The 15,736-nt window shown below is 42.1% G+C and overlaps 2 protein-coding genes across 2 annotated transcripts in view; both read right to left on the reverse strand.

Annotated features, from left to right (window-relative positions):
* Positions 1–498: 498 nt before the first annotated feature.
* GATAD1 (GATA zinc finger domain containing 1) lies at positions 499–4,357 on the reverse strand. The gene is made up of 5 exons (XM_086467099.1): positions 4,169–4,357; positions 3,916–4,041; positions 3,321–3,380; positions 1,473–1,656; positions 499–737 (listed from the first exon to the last, which is right to left on the reverse strand). Exons 1-5 carry the CDS (start codon positions 4,355–4,357, stop codon positions 547–549), a joined length of 750 nt encoding a protein of 249 aa, XP_086323225.1. The 3' UTR covers positions 499–546.
* Positions 4,358–14,144: 9,787 nt separating this feature from the next.
* Positions 14,145–15,736, reverse strand: part of ANKIB1 (ankyrin repeat and IBR domain containing 1) — a 98,142-nt gene continuing 96,550 nt past the window's right edge. The window contains exons 19-20 of the mRNA XM_086466323.1: positions 15,588–15,721; positions 14,145–15,240 (exon numbers count right to left, since the gene is read on the reverse strand). Coding sequence (XP_086322449.1) covers positions 14,488–15,240; positions 15,588–15,721 — 887 coding nt within the window. The 3' untranslated portion in view covers positions 14,145–14,487. The remainder of the gene's footprint in view (positions 15,241–15,587; positions 15,722–15,736) is intronic.

A 15,736-nucleotide genomic window follows, 5' to 3' on the forward strand; every position in this document is an offset into this window, starting at 1 on the left:
AATCGAGTACTGCCTTGTGGGTGACACGTTCTAGTCTGGAGAAATCAAAGTAGCTGACCCCTCTCCAGTGTAACAGAAAACTGTTACCTGCATCACTGACCAAGTTTAGTGTTTATTTGAAGCTAGTCTTAAATTATTTAAGTAAAAAAAAAAACTGCAGTCACAGTTAACTAAATTAAACAAGTATATAAAGTGCTGGATGATTATGTGTTTTAATTCCTTTTCTAGAAAATAAGTTAGAAAATAGAACACTAAAGGCAACTTTCAGAAGTCATTTCAGAAGTCAGCTATTTCCTCACCAGATGACATGAAACTTGTGGTTCTGTCCCAAAATGAGCAATATTGTCTGAAGAACAGAGCACAGAAGTAACACATCAAATGGAAAGAAAACTTCCACTTTGAAGATCTGATATAATTTAAAACAAACAAATACCATAATCCATAAAGCAAAATGAACATTTTATAATTCTTTTAAACTTCTTGTATGGGGTTCACAGACCTGAGAGTACACTCAAAATAACTCGTCCAAAGTAGTCCTTTAAAAAATTATAAATTATTGGTAACAGTTTCTTTAATGGAGATTGCAGGAGTAGGTCCCACATGAGTCCATATATAGCCCTTCTCTGGTCTTGTAGGAACAGTAGGGAAGGGAGACGATCGAGATTTGAAATATTCCGAAGGTGCATGACAAACGAATTCTAAATATTCCATTTTCCTTGGGAGATCTTCTTCTGGTCCTAGGAAAAAAAGAAAGGATCTTCAAAGACAAAATTTAAAGGCACAACAACTTAAAAATACTCAACAACGGCCAACATCCCTTAGAGAACGTGCCTTTTCCATCAGTGCCTTTCCTGGCAAAGTGGCCTCAAATACCAGGCAAGAAACATCTACCTTTATTTTTGCTGGGCTGATCCGCCTTTTTTTTCCCCCTCATTTGAAGCATTCAGTTATTTGAGTACTTCATTTAAGTATTTTAAATAGATACTGCTTGTGGCCTGCCTGTCAAAAGGACTTTTCTGAATTAACAATTTCATCATCAGTAGCAGAGCACGCTCTATGCCACTGCTTGCACGCTAGGTATTTTAAGTAGCCAGGATGAAGATCAGATAATTCAGGTCCCTTTAAAAGGAAAAGCTTGGACTGGCACATCAGGTTCATACTGTAGGATCTTGAACTTTTTCCATCTATGCAGTAATAATTTGATCGTTACACGTTGAAAGACTCTAATTGTGCCTGTGAGCACAAATACTCACGTAATCACCCTCACTGCAGCAGTGCTACTCTTATTACACACGTAAGATAAATAAAAAAGGTTATTCCAGTAAATGAGATAATGCTTACAGGATTAGGATCTAAAATGTGGGAATTGCACTGAAGATCTCAACCACCAAAAAAATTAATTTAAAAATTACAACCCTGCATTACTCTAAGCACATACATGTAGTTGTATAAAATGAAGGCTTAGAGATTACCTATGATATAGGATGCTGGGTCAAAACAATCTTTGGGGCTGGCTTGTGTAGGAATAAGCCAGGTCAGCGCAGCACTCTTTTCACAGTACTGGTCCTGAATAAACCCACGGATCTGAGCGTAGTATGTTTTTCCATCCTGCTCATCAACCACTGACACAACATCTCCAATTTGATAGTACACACCCTAGAAGACATAGAAATGATAATTAAATCAAATAAACAATCTGATTTTAGAAGCTTCATTCTGTGATTCTGATTCATTAGTATCCTAAGTATCAGCACCTTAAAATTAACTCAAATTGCCCAGACTCAAAAGACAGCCTTAATTCAGCCACGTGCAAAAGAAAGGTGGCATGAGATAGAGCACTGTCTCACCTAAGCAGTCATCAGCACAGCTTTTGAGACTAGACTGGCCATTCAACATGGTCTCTGCCTGTCAAATGTCTCAGGAGCAACCTGGCCTCATCTGCCTCCAAAGACACAGCTCTCTCCGCTGCTCTACATCTCTCTCTCCCAGGACTGCTACGCCCCCTTTCTGCAGGATGGAGACGGTCTCATCCTGTCAGACGTAGGAGAGTGCGACACCACCTTCTAGAAAAAGTAACTCTAGTATTCCTCTGTGTGTGCAGGGAAAGCAGCTTTCTGTGGATGAAGTTCACCCACCTGCATGCAAAGGAGGCCCAAAACACAGATCCATCCCCTGGTCCGCCAAGGCCACACTGCTTTCCATGGTGCTCTGGAATGTGTGTGAGGCTGCACAGCAAAGGCAACTCGCTTCGTGTGGTGACAGCACCACACGGCAGAATGCAGCACATGCACTGCCACGATCAGAGTTTGCCAAGCATCATCCAGGAGAGGCTTGTTCTTAAAACAAATTTAAAAGACCTCAAAAACCCCAAACAACCCCCTTTCTCAACATCACAGTGAAGTATCAAAACAGAAACATTTTGCCTAAAGAGATGTTAAATAAAACTTCTGACATAATTCTTAAGACTTTCTGAAAAAAGGCAAAAACATGCAAGAAAAGACATCAATTCTCTTCCACCCTGTGCAAAAGCAAAGAGAGATTCATCTGGGATGCAAGACATGAAGCATCAGGTCTCTGGAGAGCATACGGAAGCTCAGTCTACCACTTCTCCTCTGGCTATGCAGTCTCCCTGCAGTCTCCCAGTGGCTGTCCCGACCTTTTCTTTGGGGGAAAAGACATTTCAAATGGTATGTTTGCACTGCCAGGAAACAAAACCAGATTTCAGAACTTCCACACACTAGCCCCTTGGCATGCCGATAAAAATGCTCTCAAGCATGAATGTAAGGTTAGCTTCTGCTTTCATTGCAGTCATCAACAGAGCTTGTTCCCAGGGTATGTGAGACTGCTTGCACCCAGCTCTGAAACGGGAGTCAGTGTAGATGTTAGGGCAGCGCAACCCATCCCCTCTACAGGCAGTATTCTCTGGGCCTAAGGTAAGAAACATCACACAAATTTAAGTAATCAGCTATAGTCACCTTTGCTTGACCTCTGCATGCTCAGAGTTAAAAGTTTTTTAAATTCAGTCGTAAAAATTCCTAAGGAAACCAGATGGTTTCCAGAAGTAAACACAGAAACCAGATGATTTGGAAGGAAAAAAAAAAAAAAAAAAAAAGGGACAATGACAACTATACAAACTACTGTGAAAAACTACCTTGCAAGACCCAATGGTGATGACAAGGCAGAGCAAAACCCTACATGACTGCTACGCAAGGAAAGACAGTTTCTGTGAGTACATCCTTTAGTGCTTTCACTGTCTGTGGTAATTTTTGAGACTGGAAATAGAAAGATCCTTTCTGCGGACAAACTTGCATAAACCGTACCTTATAGAAGATTGATTCTGCTGTAATTATAGTGGATACAGACTCAGGAGCCTTGATGGGCTGAGGGAAGAACACACAAAGGAAAAATTGAAAGCATTAAAACCAACCAACCACAATTCCAGGGTACTCTCCTTCTGGACAACATGCTGACACATTGTCTTCTTGGAAAATTAGTAAACACAAGAAATCGGGTACAATATTTATACTTTAAAATGGGGAACAATAAAGTTGATATTTTCGTTCCCAGGATTTTACGTGGGGAAGCGAGGACTGAATCACACGACTCGTCTCTACCTACACAAACGCCCTTCCCTCAGGCGAGCAGCCGCGGGGCTGCCCGCGGTGGGGGCCGGTGCCTCCCGCCCGCAGAAGCGCCCGCACCCCGCGGACGAGCCGGCGGGACGGCCACCCTGCGCCCCCCGCCACGCTTCAGGTCGTTTTTGCGACAGCCGCTGCAGCACCCCGCGCTGGGGCTGCTTGCCCGCCCTGGGGCGGCGCTTCTCCAGGGGACAGGCGGAGCCCCGGATCCGCCCCGCCCGCGGGCCCCGCAGCCGGCGCTGCCCGTCCCAGCCGCGCGGGGCCGCGCGCGCCTTACGTTCTTCAGCTTAAAGATGTGCCTCCGCCCCTTGCCCTTCGTGGAAACCTTCTTCTCCGCGGCGGGCGCCGACTTGTACTTGGTGTTCCTCAGCCGCGCCGACCGCCGGTGGATCTCCTGCTTACTCTAGGGGGGAACCGCCGCGTCAACACCCGGGAAGGCGCTGCCGCGGGCGGGGCAACGGCCGGCCCGGCCCGCCCCGCCCCCGCGGAGACCCGGCGCGGAGCGTGGGGCCGGGCTCCGGCGGGCTTACCTGCTTCCCGCCGCCGCCGCCGTTGCTGTGCTGGGCGGCGGCCGAGGTGGTGGCGAAGGCGGCGGGCCCGGGCGGCGCGGAGCGGGCCGTGCAGTTGTTACACAGGATCTCGCCCTGGCCGCCCTTCTTCCACATGGAGGAGGACGTGCTGCGGCATACGCTGCAGGTGGGCTTCAGCCCCAGCGGCATCCTGCGGCCGGCGGCGAGGCCCGCGGCCCCTGGCAGCGAGACGGGGCGGGGGGGGAACGCGTCCCCGGCGCCGGCCCCTTCCCGCCGGCGGCGGATGTGGCTACGGCGCGGCGGGCGGAGCGGGGCGACCGGCCCTGTCCCCGCCCGCCGCTGGGGGGAGCCCGCGGCCCGCCTCGCCTCAGCGGCCGCCGCGCCTCAGCCCCGGCAGGGGCGTGAGGCCCGGCCCGGCGGCGGGTCGGGGCCTCGGCGTGCCGGGGGGGCGCGGGGGGCAGAGCGGGAGTCCGTGGTCCCGTGTCCCGGCAGCGTAGCGGCTGTTTCTCTGGGAAACGGCAGTCAGCAAGCGCTGGCTTTCGGCCCCCAAAGAGAAAAGGGCACCCGGCCCAAGCAGGGCACGTCTCTCGCGTCAGCAAAGAGAGCAGTGTTCCCTTCAGCCCGGCGAGAGCCAGAGGCGTGCGGGGGGGAGGCCCGAAGGTGTAGTAAAGCACAGGGGCTGGCCGTGGTACCTGCTGTGTCGCCATTTGCAGGCAGACGCCGGAACTCGTCGTCCAAGGGCGTACAGTTGCCATTCTCCTGCCCGCCGGAAAATCGGAGGACAAAAGATGGATTCACATAGTTGTCCAGATACAGGAGAATAGTGATTGTGGATCTCACCCTCAGCACACACCAGCTTCGGTCTTCGTTAAGCCAGCTGCCGCTCTTGCACAGACCCTCGTCACGTACCATATAGTTTAAAAGGCTAAGGAACAAAACCACATGTGTCTTCGTGAAGCTTTACTGGCTAAATGTGGGAACCATGGATCTAGCAGTGGTTCCTCACCCTGATGCCACTTACATGGCCTCAAGCTATCCCATGTAGATGTTTCTCTGGTCTGATATTAAGAAAGAAATACCCACTCATGCACGAGGATTCGCAGCCTCTTAGTCTCCATACTCAGCCTTCATCCTTCACCCTGAATTTTCATTTAAACCTTCTTTGGTGCAAATTAAGTTGATTCCTTTTGTCTTTCTTTTTGTCAGTGGACACAAAGAGCAAATCATCTTCCTTAATAACTTTTTTTTTGCATAGAGGAAAACGATCCTGCTAAAATCAGATTATTATGTAAAGTAGAGGCTATGTCATTCAATGGTATTACGGTAATAATTGCGTAATTAATAGACATCATTTGCAGGGATCCTTTTACAGATGCTCCGCTCATGCAGCATGCAGTGGCTGGAGGGTTTGCCTGGGTTGATACTGACTCATGAGCAGCTATGCTTCACCTCTTGGACTCCTCCTTCACACCAGCTTTGACTTTCTTGTCTCGGGTGCCAAGTTTATTTCCTCATTCTGATTTAAATCCTATTTTACCTTCATCTCCTTTTAAGCTGTTCGTAGTTCTTGGGCTGTTATTTTTTTTCTTTGCACCTTTAATCCATCCCTCTGTAGTTTTATGTGATTATCTTGCAGATTGGTGATCTCACACAGACCTTTAAACTCTTCCCGCCACTTTTTTTGTACCTTCTGCCTGCCTTTCCTCCCAGCCACCCACCTCAGAAGTCCTCCCTTGCCAGGGCCCTCTCAGTGCCATCACTTGTCTGCATAGAAACAGGGTAGAAATGAGTTGACGGTGTCCATTTATGCCCAGATAAGTACCTAATACTTTGTGACTGCTTTTATTCTGTGAATTTTATAAGATAAAGTGTTATTGAAACAAGCCAATTTGGAAACAGCTGGGTTTTTTCAACTCCGGTTTTGCCGTAGCCTTTCTACCATCTTCCCCGTTCCCGGCTTCTTCCCCTTTGATCTTTCCAAAACAATGCTGCAGAGTCTTCCTCTTCTGCCACAGATGCAGAATGTATGTCTTTTACATATATCTGTACATTCTTAATTAAATATGCTACTGAATAGTGTTCTGATTGATAGCTTATCCACTGTTTTAATTCAGTATTTCTTGACAAGTCAAAGTGCAGCTTCATTAATGACTGTCATTTCAGTGGAACCTCAATAAAACGACACCTTGAGATTACAGCACACTTACTATGATTATTCTGTTGGCCTCGTGAAAGGTTGTTCGAGTTACCAAGATGGAGAGGCAGGGACTGCTGTCGGTGCTGTTTGATCACTCCCTGCCTAGCTTGAAAGGTAATGGAAAGAGCAGCGGTTAGGATATTTTGTCAGAAATTGGAAATAGCATGTCTTTTATTTTAGTTACACCCAATAAAGTTAGCAAGGGTTAACTTTTTTTGTTGCTTGATACTTAACTCTTTATGTAGGCAATAGGTGAAATATCCCGATTTGAGAGCTGCCGGATACCCGGTAGTTATGGGTAGCAGGGAACAGGGGCTCAAGACTTCTTAAAAGTGCTCCTCTCTTGGTTCCTTTCTAAAGGATCCCAAGTTCAATACTGTTGATCCTAACTTTTGAGCATCCTCTTCAGAATCTTCCTGATTCTTCTCAATAGAACTGGCCACTCTTTGAAGCTGAAGTGTGTTGAAACACAACTGTTAGTCTGTGGCCTGACTGGAATTGGAAATGCTGATGGAGCTGAGGGATTTTGCACAGTGTAAACTCAGCTAAAGCTGGGAAGTAAATCAGTTTCCTTCCTGGACTCGGCAGCAGACAGGGACAGGATGCAAGAGCTGGACTCAGGCACTGGATTTCAGGAATGTACCAGAGTCCTCAGATGTCGGCCATCGAAGAAGAGAGAGAGACCCTCGTGATCTCAGTTTTATACTGAATATGACGTATATGGGATGGAATACTCTGTGGGTCAGGTTTGGGTCACCTGTCCGGTTCGCTCCTCCCTGCAGGTGTGACCTTTTATGTGCTTGCGACCCTTTTCACTCCCGGCACCCCAACACGGAGTACAAGATTTAGCAGTGACCTTGGTCGCTATAAGAACAAGTATAAGCAAAGGCCTCTCTGCATCCCATTCCTTGGTACGAACTATAACATCAGGCCTTATCACTGCTAGAAGCAGTCACTGTCTGGAAAAACATGCTGCTGTTTCAGAAGGTGCCGTTAGTTAGAGGAGACTTAACTGAAAAGTTAAAGCACTAAAACAGAATTAGTTCTAGTTTAGCCCAAACCAGGACAGTTCTCTTAATTCCTATGTCTAAAAATGATGGTATTCTTGAAAGATATTGCACAATTATTACTTGCATAAGTAGCATGCATCTATCTTTGTGACTCCTGGGTCTTAATTACTCATTCAAGTGTGTGGTAGAGCCAAGAATTAACCCCAGACTTCGTGAGGCCTTTGGGATTCTGGCCCCCTGAGACAAGGCTCGGTAAAGCAGTGGCAGAGAGAACATATCATGACCACAGGTACTTTTTTCTTTTAAGGCATGTTAAAGCTGTGTCTCAAACTACTTATTTGTACTCTAAAATGCTTCTGTGGTACAAGAACAGCAAAAATACGTCTTTTAACAAAAGTTAATCTTTCTGCACTTGTCATGTTTTGACGTTTCAGGCTCTCAGGAGTTATTTTTGCAACAGCTGAGAGTTTTTCACTATTGTATCTTCTTGCAAATGGGGATCCTGTAGTACAGGCTTTCTGCTTAACAACTTATCTTTACAGGTTACTTTTGCTACTTCTTTTGTGACAGTTCTTGAGGAGGATCTTGGAACAGTTTCAACTTGAACAGGATTTGAATCAGTGGTTCCAGCTAAACTGTATGCCACTAAAAATACTTCAGGCTTTGTTTTTAGCCTTTACACTGCTGATGCAATGATGGCCCTTGGGTGGCACCTCACTTGTGACTTGGGCATTCCCTTTCCTTGCACTAGTGACAAAAGTCGGTACTGCTGTAACTGTGACTACATTTTCTTTATATATGTTTTTTGTTAAAGAATGTTTTCCTGTCTTCATTGTAGGCCAGTATGACAGCTGCAAGTCAACACTGATTCCTGAAGGCACAACATGCACATTCCCAACTGTGCATGTAAATTAACTTGTTAATCACATAGACTGTCTCTTTATTTCATTAGTGAAAATATATAAGGAGCTCTGCCAGGTGGATAAGATTTCGTACTAAGTGCAAAACAACCTCAGTTATTTACTACTGACAGTTTATTACTGCTTTACACTTAGATTTCAAAAACATGACAGATGTGTGTCCTTTTCAGTCAGCAGCACTTAACAAGTTACTTGGGATTGCCATTGTATGGGGTTTTTTTCAAATAACTTTTCCTCTGGGGGAGGCACATCCCCCCTGCCCCTTCTGATGCAGCCTCAGCTGCATTTTTTGAAGTGGTGCTCAAGTTCTGTGGCTGTAGTTCTATATGTTGCATGGGGAGTCCCTGTTCCTGAGGAACCACGCAGTAAGTGCCCTTCCAGTCTCCTGAAAGGTGGCAGGCTCTCAGTAGAATTATGTGACTTCTTGTTTCTTTTTACACTAGGCAAAGGACCCGCAGCAGTAGGCATTAAACTGAGCCTGAGTTTCATTCGTTATCTCCAGTGGGACTTCACTGTAGTACTGAAATGTTCCTGGTTCTGATCTCAGCACCTGTGTCCTTGGCATTCTCTGTGCCATCCTGCAATGGCAAGTGTGAGTACATGAGACAATTGTGAGTGCACCTCGGTTTCCATGAAGCTTTGCAGCACATTGCTCTATTTGTTGGGTTCTGCAACCAGTTCAAACTTGCCTAGGATATTTTTCTATGGTTTAGTCAGAGTTTTTCCTACAGTCCCTGTTTTACTGCTTGTCTGGCTCTGTTAGTGAACTTCAGCCTTTCCCTACATTGTTCTTACAACAGAATGTAGAGCTTCACTCATCCTTATTTGAGTTCACTGGTTTCTTCAAAGATGAAACTGGACCGCTGCGCTGTGGTGATACAGCAGAAGCCCTGTACTCAAGCAAAACTTGAAGGGCTGACAAGCATGAAAATAGCAACATAACAGGGAATTGCAAGATGATTTATTTTCTTTACGTAACGAATTGCAATTGTGTTTCAGTGTATAGATTTCCAGTGTGAGTCTACAGAGCAGAGTGAAGTCATTTATAAAAGAAGTTTTGTCCTTTGGGTTTTTAACAGCAGCTACAAACAGACTCCTATCTGGAGCAGCAGTCTTTAGCATAGTATTTTGAAAGTCTATTCAAAGTGCATCTCTGGTGTTATCTTACCCACTTACCTAATTTAAATTCCTAACGCTATTTTTGAGAAGACCTATATGGTAGCAGAAACTGCAAAAATCTATCAAGACTCACTGTGTATCAAGGGGAAGTTACTTAACTAAATACCTTGCGCATCCCCTTGTGTAACGAATAAACATTGTGTACACCATAGCTCTACATCCTAATGTTTCTTTCTGTGCCATGTATGTTGTGCTCATTTTGTACAACTGGAATAAATGTGGTTTCTACTTAGACCATCAAAGAGTCTACCAATTTCTTCTGTCTTCCAGGACAGAATTAATCTCCAATCATGGAGCTGGATGGCTAAAGTATAGCCAAGCAGAATTTGGAGTGCTCTGCTCAATAACACTGTCTGCATATGCTCCAAAGAACAGAATGGAATTTTAGGTGTGTGGCTGCCACTGAATTATAGGTAAATACATCATGGTCAGAAGGAGGGCCTCAAACTCCAGATGCATGAGCAGAAAATAAAGATGACCAATTTCAAAATCTTTTTTTTTTTTTTTTTAAACTGCAGAACGTGACGTTTTCTGCTATAACGTATAAATTCTAGCATTCTTTGCAATCGCATTAGTGAATCTTGGCTGGCTGATTAATACGACAGTGCTGTTTGGTTGCATCCCTAAGGATGCAAATGTTGCCTATATGGACTGCCATGCTAAAAAAAATGCAGACAGAAAGATTGACTGTGGCACTTGCACAGCAAAAATGCTAGTGTCTGAGCAAGGCCTTTTTTTCAAATAGATTATTATAAATAAAATTGATCTGATAATTGGAGCAGAAGCTGCAGTGACCAAAATATAACTGATGAATAATTTTCATAGTTATGTTCACTGTTGCTCATAGAAAACCACCTGGGTTCATAAACTGATAAATACTCCTTAAAACCATTTGTGTAAAGGCAAGTAATTCTTCTGTGAACAATTCTTACGTAAAAACCCCCAAGATAAAATCCCTCATCTTTTTTCCAGTATTTTGTGGTGGATAAAACACTTATGCTTGGATGAAAATATCACTATAATCTGAATCCTGAAGATTATCTATTTGCAGTACTGAACATCTATCTGGATACATTTAATATTTTCTTGCTTATATTCCATTTATCTGGATATTCATGCAAATGACCTAAAAAGTATATGCAAAAAAACTTCTCAAATTTGTATTTCACTGCAGAAATTATTTCTGTAAAGATCAAGACCTGCATAATTTTAAAAAACACCATCCTGTTAACAATTAGCTTTAAGATTTTGTTGGTGAGATGTAACCTTAAGTATCTCTGAAGAGCTGAGGAAAAAAGGGCTTTGCAGTTAAGTTAGGAAACATTTTTTCTTTACTCCATTATTCTATTATTATTAATTTTTAATGAACTACTTAAATTCTTTTATGTTGTTATATATTTGGAGGCTAGTATATATTCTCTACTTGCCTATTTTTGAAGTGGAATGAAAGTGTATCATTGCAGAGAGTCAAGCCTTCTTTCATTTCTTTGCCCTCATACAAAGAGTGACAGCAAACACAGCTTTATGCAGTGTTTACAGGGGATCCATCTCCTTCTGTTGATGCACATCTTGTGCTTTATTCTTCAGTTAAAAGGATGAGATGGTAAATCGGACACTCAGTTTTGCATCATCACTGGCTTCTCTACATCTTTCAAGTTTCCATACCTGTCTGATCTACAGAAGACTATGAAGAACAATAATCAGTGTATTGTCCGAGTAGATTGTCTAGACAATTTTTAGTAAAGAAACTAGCTTCCATGAGTATCACAGTGGGATGCTGGTGCGTGCTGGGAGAGGGGAAGAGAAGGAGGAGAAGGTAACAGTGAAATTGGCCTTGATAAACAGACCTCTCAAACTGGGCAGTGGGGGTGTCTGGTTTTGAAGCATGTCGTGATTTTAAACATCTCAGAAAGTCTGTTTTAAATTTGTCTATCTGTTAATATGTTCTAGCTGCCATAAACCCAAAAATTTCTCGTGATACTCACGATCTTAGTAAAACTCAGTACTTGCTAATTTCAGCATATACCGTAACACCACAGCAGCAGGTCATGGAAAGTGCCTTATACAGGGACAAACCCAACTCTGCACATTAGATTTTAGAAGCTCTCCAGCATCTTGGCAGCTTGCTGGGAGAAGCTAATTAACTTACCGTAACAATGAACAGAATAGCAAGTGCCTGTTAACTTGGAATTTCCTGGTAGCAACAGAGACTGGCTATTAGTGGCACTTAAGTACCACTAAGTAACAGGATGTTCCTCAAAATTTAGTCCCCAGCTCTCTTTAGCACCACTATTTGTAATGACAAGGCATTTCCTCTGCAAAAAAAGAACGCATAATACAGCTGTAGCAATTAAGACAAAATTATCTACTTTCGATTTTGTTTTCTAGTGAACGTTGTTTTGCAGTGAATCTACATACCTTATACTTACAAGTCAAAACATTCAACTTACTATATGGTCCGCAGCTAATCTGGCACAGGACTGAACATATCCTAAAAATGTCTGCCATCAGGCTTAAGAATCTGCTACTGTAAGTCTAAGATGTAACGACACAGAACGGAATTAGTTTAAGTAATAAATGTTTAATCAAAGAATTTTACATATTATTAACAGCATTCATTTGGCCAAACATCTACATGGTTGTAGTATCCTACTTGTATATAAAGTGGGAATGTATCAAGTATAGACTATGAAAGTGCAAATAACAATTCAAGGTTAGAGTAATTTTTTTACATTATAAAATCAACAGGTTTACAAAATAGTCTTGCCAAACTTTATTTTTGAATTGTAAAGTCAATGACTATGGTGTTAAAATAAGTACCAAGAAAATACAAATTTAATAGGCTAATTTCATGCTCATAAGAGTAACACGGGAACAATGGATATACTGCACAACCTAAACAAATTACAAAAAACCAGAACCCACAAACTTCACTATCTTCACAGAGAGCACTCTTACATATCTTACTGTAACTTTGCAAGACATCTCAATGCAATACACTATCTTTTTGTGAGAATCTTTCTAGTCAGAAATTACAATTCAAGGAAGCTATGTGAGTTAAGCAACTTTCAGACCAATTCATGATGATCGTTCATGAAGAACTGTTTTAGCTGAAGGATTTTATACCACAGAATGATTTTAAATAAGTATTTTTCAAAAAAGTACAAAGGTTTATGATTATGTCAGAAGTAGGGCAGCTAGAGGAAAAGCTGGAAAATTATTTGAGACTACTCCATTCTCTCTAAAGATGCGTGCAAAATAAACAAGATTTTTATGGGGTAAGGGTAAAATATTCTTATTTCTTTCTTTACTAATATGAACCTTGTGACTGCAAGGTTCAAAAGCTGGATTTGCATGAATTAGTTACCAAAACACTCACTTGAACTCACAGTAATCAATACATAAACTTTGCTATCATGACACTTGCCTATACACACTCAGTAGTAATAAACTGTTATATTGTATCAACAAATCTCTGGTAACAGTTAAACGAAACTTAAAATGGAGTGTATGTAATTTGCTCATGTTATTACAAGTTTTGACTAGATGTAATTAAAACAGCCATTTGAACAACTTACTCTAGTTGTAATTACATACTGTACCGTTGTATCTCATTAACTGTAGATTGATGCTTTTAAGCAAATCTAAAACCAGTATTTTTTTTCACAGTACAATAACTAGGAAAAGGGGGGGGGGTGCGTTATATATATATATATATTTTTTTTTTTTTTTTTACACTAAACAGTAATCACACAGCAAATGAATATTGTGCATTTGAACAAATACCTAGCAGTGTTTTGTTTATGCAAAAACACTGACTGAACATTTAGTTATTTACTGTAAAGGCAAGGCCATGGGTGGTTTTATGGAGGTCTTTGCAATTAATAGCACAGTTACTCCAGAACAGATATTGAATTTGAATTACTTGTTTAACTGTGGCAACTATCCAGTTGGGTTAGGCAAAGGCACCGTAACATGTTGAGCAGAATGTGTTACCCAAACTTTAATCGTGGGACTGGCTAATATATGAAAATTCTGTACTCCTATATTTTTATAAAATGTTATCATTAAAAGTAATTGCACGATTAGTGCATAGAACGCTTTGTAGAATTATGAAAACAAAGAACTATGATTGCACTTCCATTAAAGTGTCTCTTAAAATACAGCATAGCTGTTGCTAACTCACTGTATTTTAATACTTAAAATAACTGTTTAACAGCAGCATTAGGTTTTATTAACTTAAGATACAGGCTACATTTAATTAAATGCAGTCTCCATGGCAACACATGCCAGTGTAATTTAGCAAAGCAATGCTACCCAGTGGTTTCTTTCACTGCTAAGAATTGTGGGACCAGTTTGATAGAGTAACACTGCACTGTTTCATTAGGCTACTGCCCGCTAACTATGCACAGTTTGGCACATTTGGACTGTAAATAGACATGAAAAAATCTTTGATTTTAATGGGAAAGAATATCACCTAAAACTTGTTCCTGGAGCAGTACTAAAGAGAAGCATTAAATAACTCTGTTCACACTGCTAAGAAAAATGAAAAATGAGTAAGGAAAAGTTATGGAAAATAAAACCAAAATGCAAACGAATTGCTAAATGTTATTTTGGTGAAAGAAAGAGTTCTAAAAAAATGGAATAAACTATTTCTTAGGAAAACCAACCAAAATAATCAGTGTAAGCCTTTAATCCATACTTTCAAGTTAAGGATCATCAACCTAAGGCTAAACAGATGCTGCATTGTATTAGGAATGTGGAATACAACCTACTTATTCCTTTTTCTTGAGAGCAAAAAGGCAAGTACTACCTAATTAAATGCAAAGGATATTCCTTGAGAGGTCCACGTTGTTATAAAGAACTACAATTCAAAAGAACTCCTAAATATCTGTTGTTACATCAGTGGTTACAACTGAGCTGTAATTATGTGGAACAAAGCCTCCATAATGCTTACTCCACATACTGTACCATCTTTAACTGCCATTCATTTAATCCACATGTAGTTTTTATTCATACTATATGCACATGTTCAATCCATTCACTTGAGGTTTGAGGAGTCTGACTTGAAGTATCTCCTGAAGCATCCAGGGTGCTTGTTGCCTCCCTGTTATTATCACCACTTTGTGATACCGTTTCACCTCGAATCATGTTTTCTTCAGAAGTGCTCTCCTCTGTTTGGGTTCCTCTGCCTTCGTTTTTGAGTGCATCCTCAAATAGTGCATGCTCTTCCTGAGGCTCCAGCCCTGTGTCTCTAAGATTTGGTTGCCCTGCTGACCCATCTTCAGTACTGGGTTGCTGTGAATCCTCATCTGTTTCTGTACTTGTTGAGGGGATCAGAGCAATACTCTGTGGGTTCATGTCATGAAACCAGGCCATAATATTTCCAAGTAGATTCTCACTGGTATTGGGATCTTGACTGCTGGAATCAGCGTCACTAGATGTTGAGTATAATCCACTTCTTGTATCACTGCAAGGGTGTGAATGGAGATGATCAGCTGAAAAGGGATCGTTGCCTGTACCTAGTCTCATCAGACTGTCACCAAGTTCTAACAGCTCAGAGCTGCTCAAAGCACCTCTTGGATTATCCATAGTTATGGGAGCAGAGTCCAGTCTTGTAGGCAAAGAGGTACCTATTGCTCCTAAAGATGCCTCATTATTTAGAAAGTCTCTAGTTTCTTCATCTATGGCCAAGCCAGATTCCTGTAATGATAACTGAATAGCTAGCAGGATGTTTGGGTCATCTTCATCCAAAGAACTCAGAGCCTGTGGAAATAAATAAGGATGCTTTCAGAATAAAACTTTCATCTTGTTATGTATGTTGGATTAGAAGTAATTTGGACTCAAATCTGGAATTCATTCATTGTTCCTACATGTCATTTATCAGAATCAGTTGTTACTGACACAGTTGAAACAGAATTTAAAACGTGACTATTGTTACATTAGTGATGGTTTAGCAGTTCTTACTGGTGTGAATGCATGATTTGTTGTCCTAGATTCTCCCTTTCTCATCAAAGAATTAAGAAAATCTGCAGAGACAAAACGACACTGAAAAGCAAAGCAGAGGAAGACAAGCAAAGCAGAGAGAATGGAAAAGAGATTAGGGGAGATACCTGAAGAGAATCCTGGTTTTCAGAGTGACTGACAGGGGTATAGTCATGAAGCGAAGAGCTGTGCAGAATACCCATAGAAGCTGAACTCACCATGGAGGTGCCATGTCTTCTACTACTGCCACCTTCCTGAGCATCTGTTTGGGCAATTG

The sequence above is a fragment of the Leptosomus discolor genome, chromosome 6 (genome assembly GCF_034619465.1).
Source record: "Leptosomus discolor isolate bLepDis1 chromosome 6, bLepDis1.hap2, whole genome shotgun sequence".
Classification (NCBI taxonomy): domain Eukaryota; kingdom Metazoa; phylum Chordata; class Aves; order Leptosomiformes; family Leptosomidae; genus Leptosomus; species Leptosomus discolor.

What these genes read in the sequence shown, in the direction of transcription:
- GATAD1 (XM_086467099.1), bottom strand. Translation starts at nt 4,357, where the DNA reads ATGCCGCTGGGGCTGAAGCCCACCTGCAGCGTATGCCGCAGCACGTCC. An exon ending in ACATCTTTAAGCTGAAGAAC is followed by an intron (nt 3,381 to 3,915) that starts GTAAGGCGCGCG and finishes TTCTTCCCTCAG; the next exon opens with CCCATCAAGGCTCCTGAGTC. An exon ending in CCCAGCATCCTATATCATAG is followed by an intron (nt 738 to 1,472) that starts GTAATCTCTAAG and finishes TTTTTTTCCTAG; the next exon opens with GACCAGAAGAAGATCTCCCA.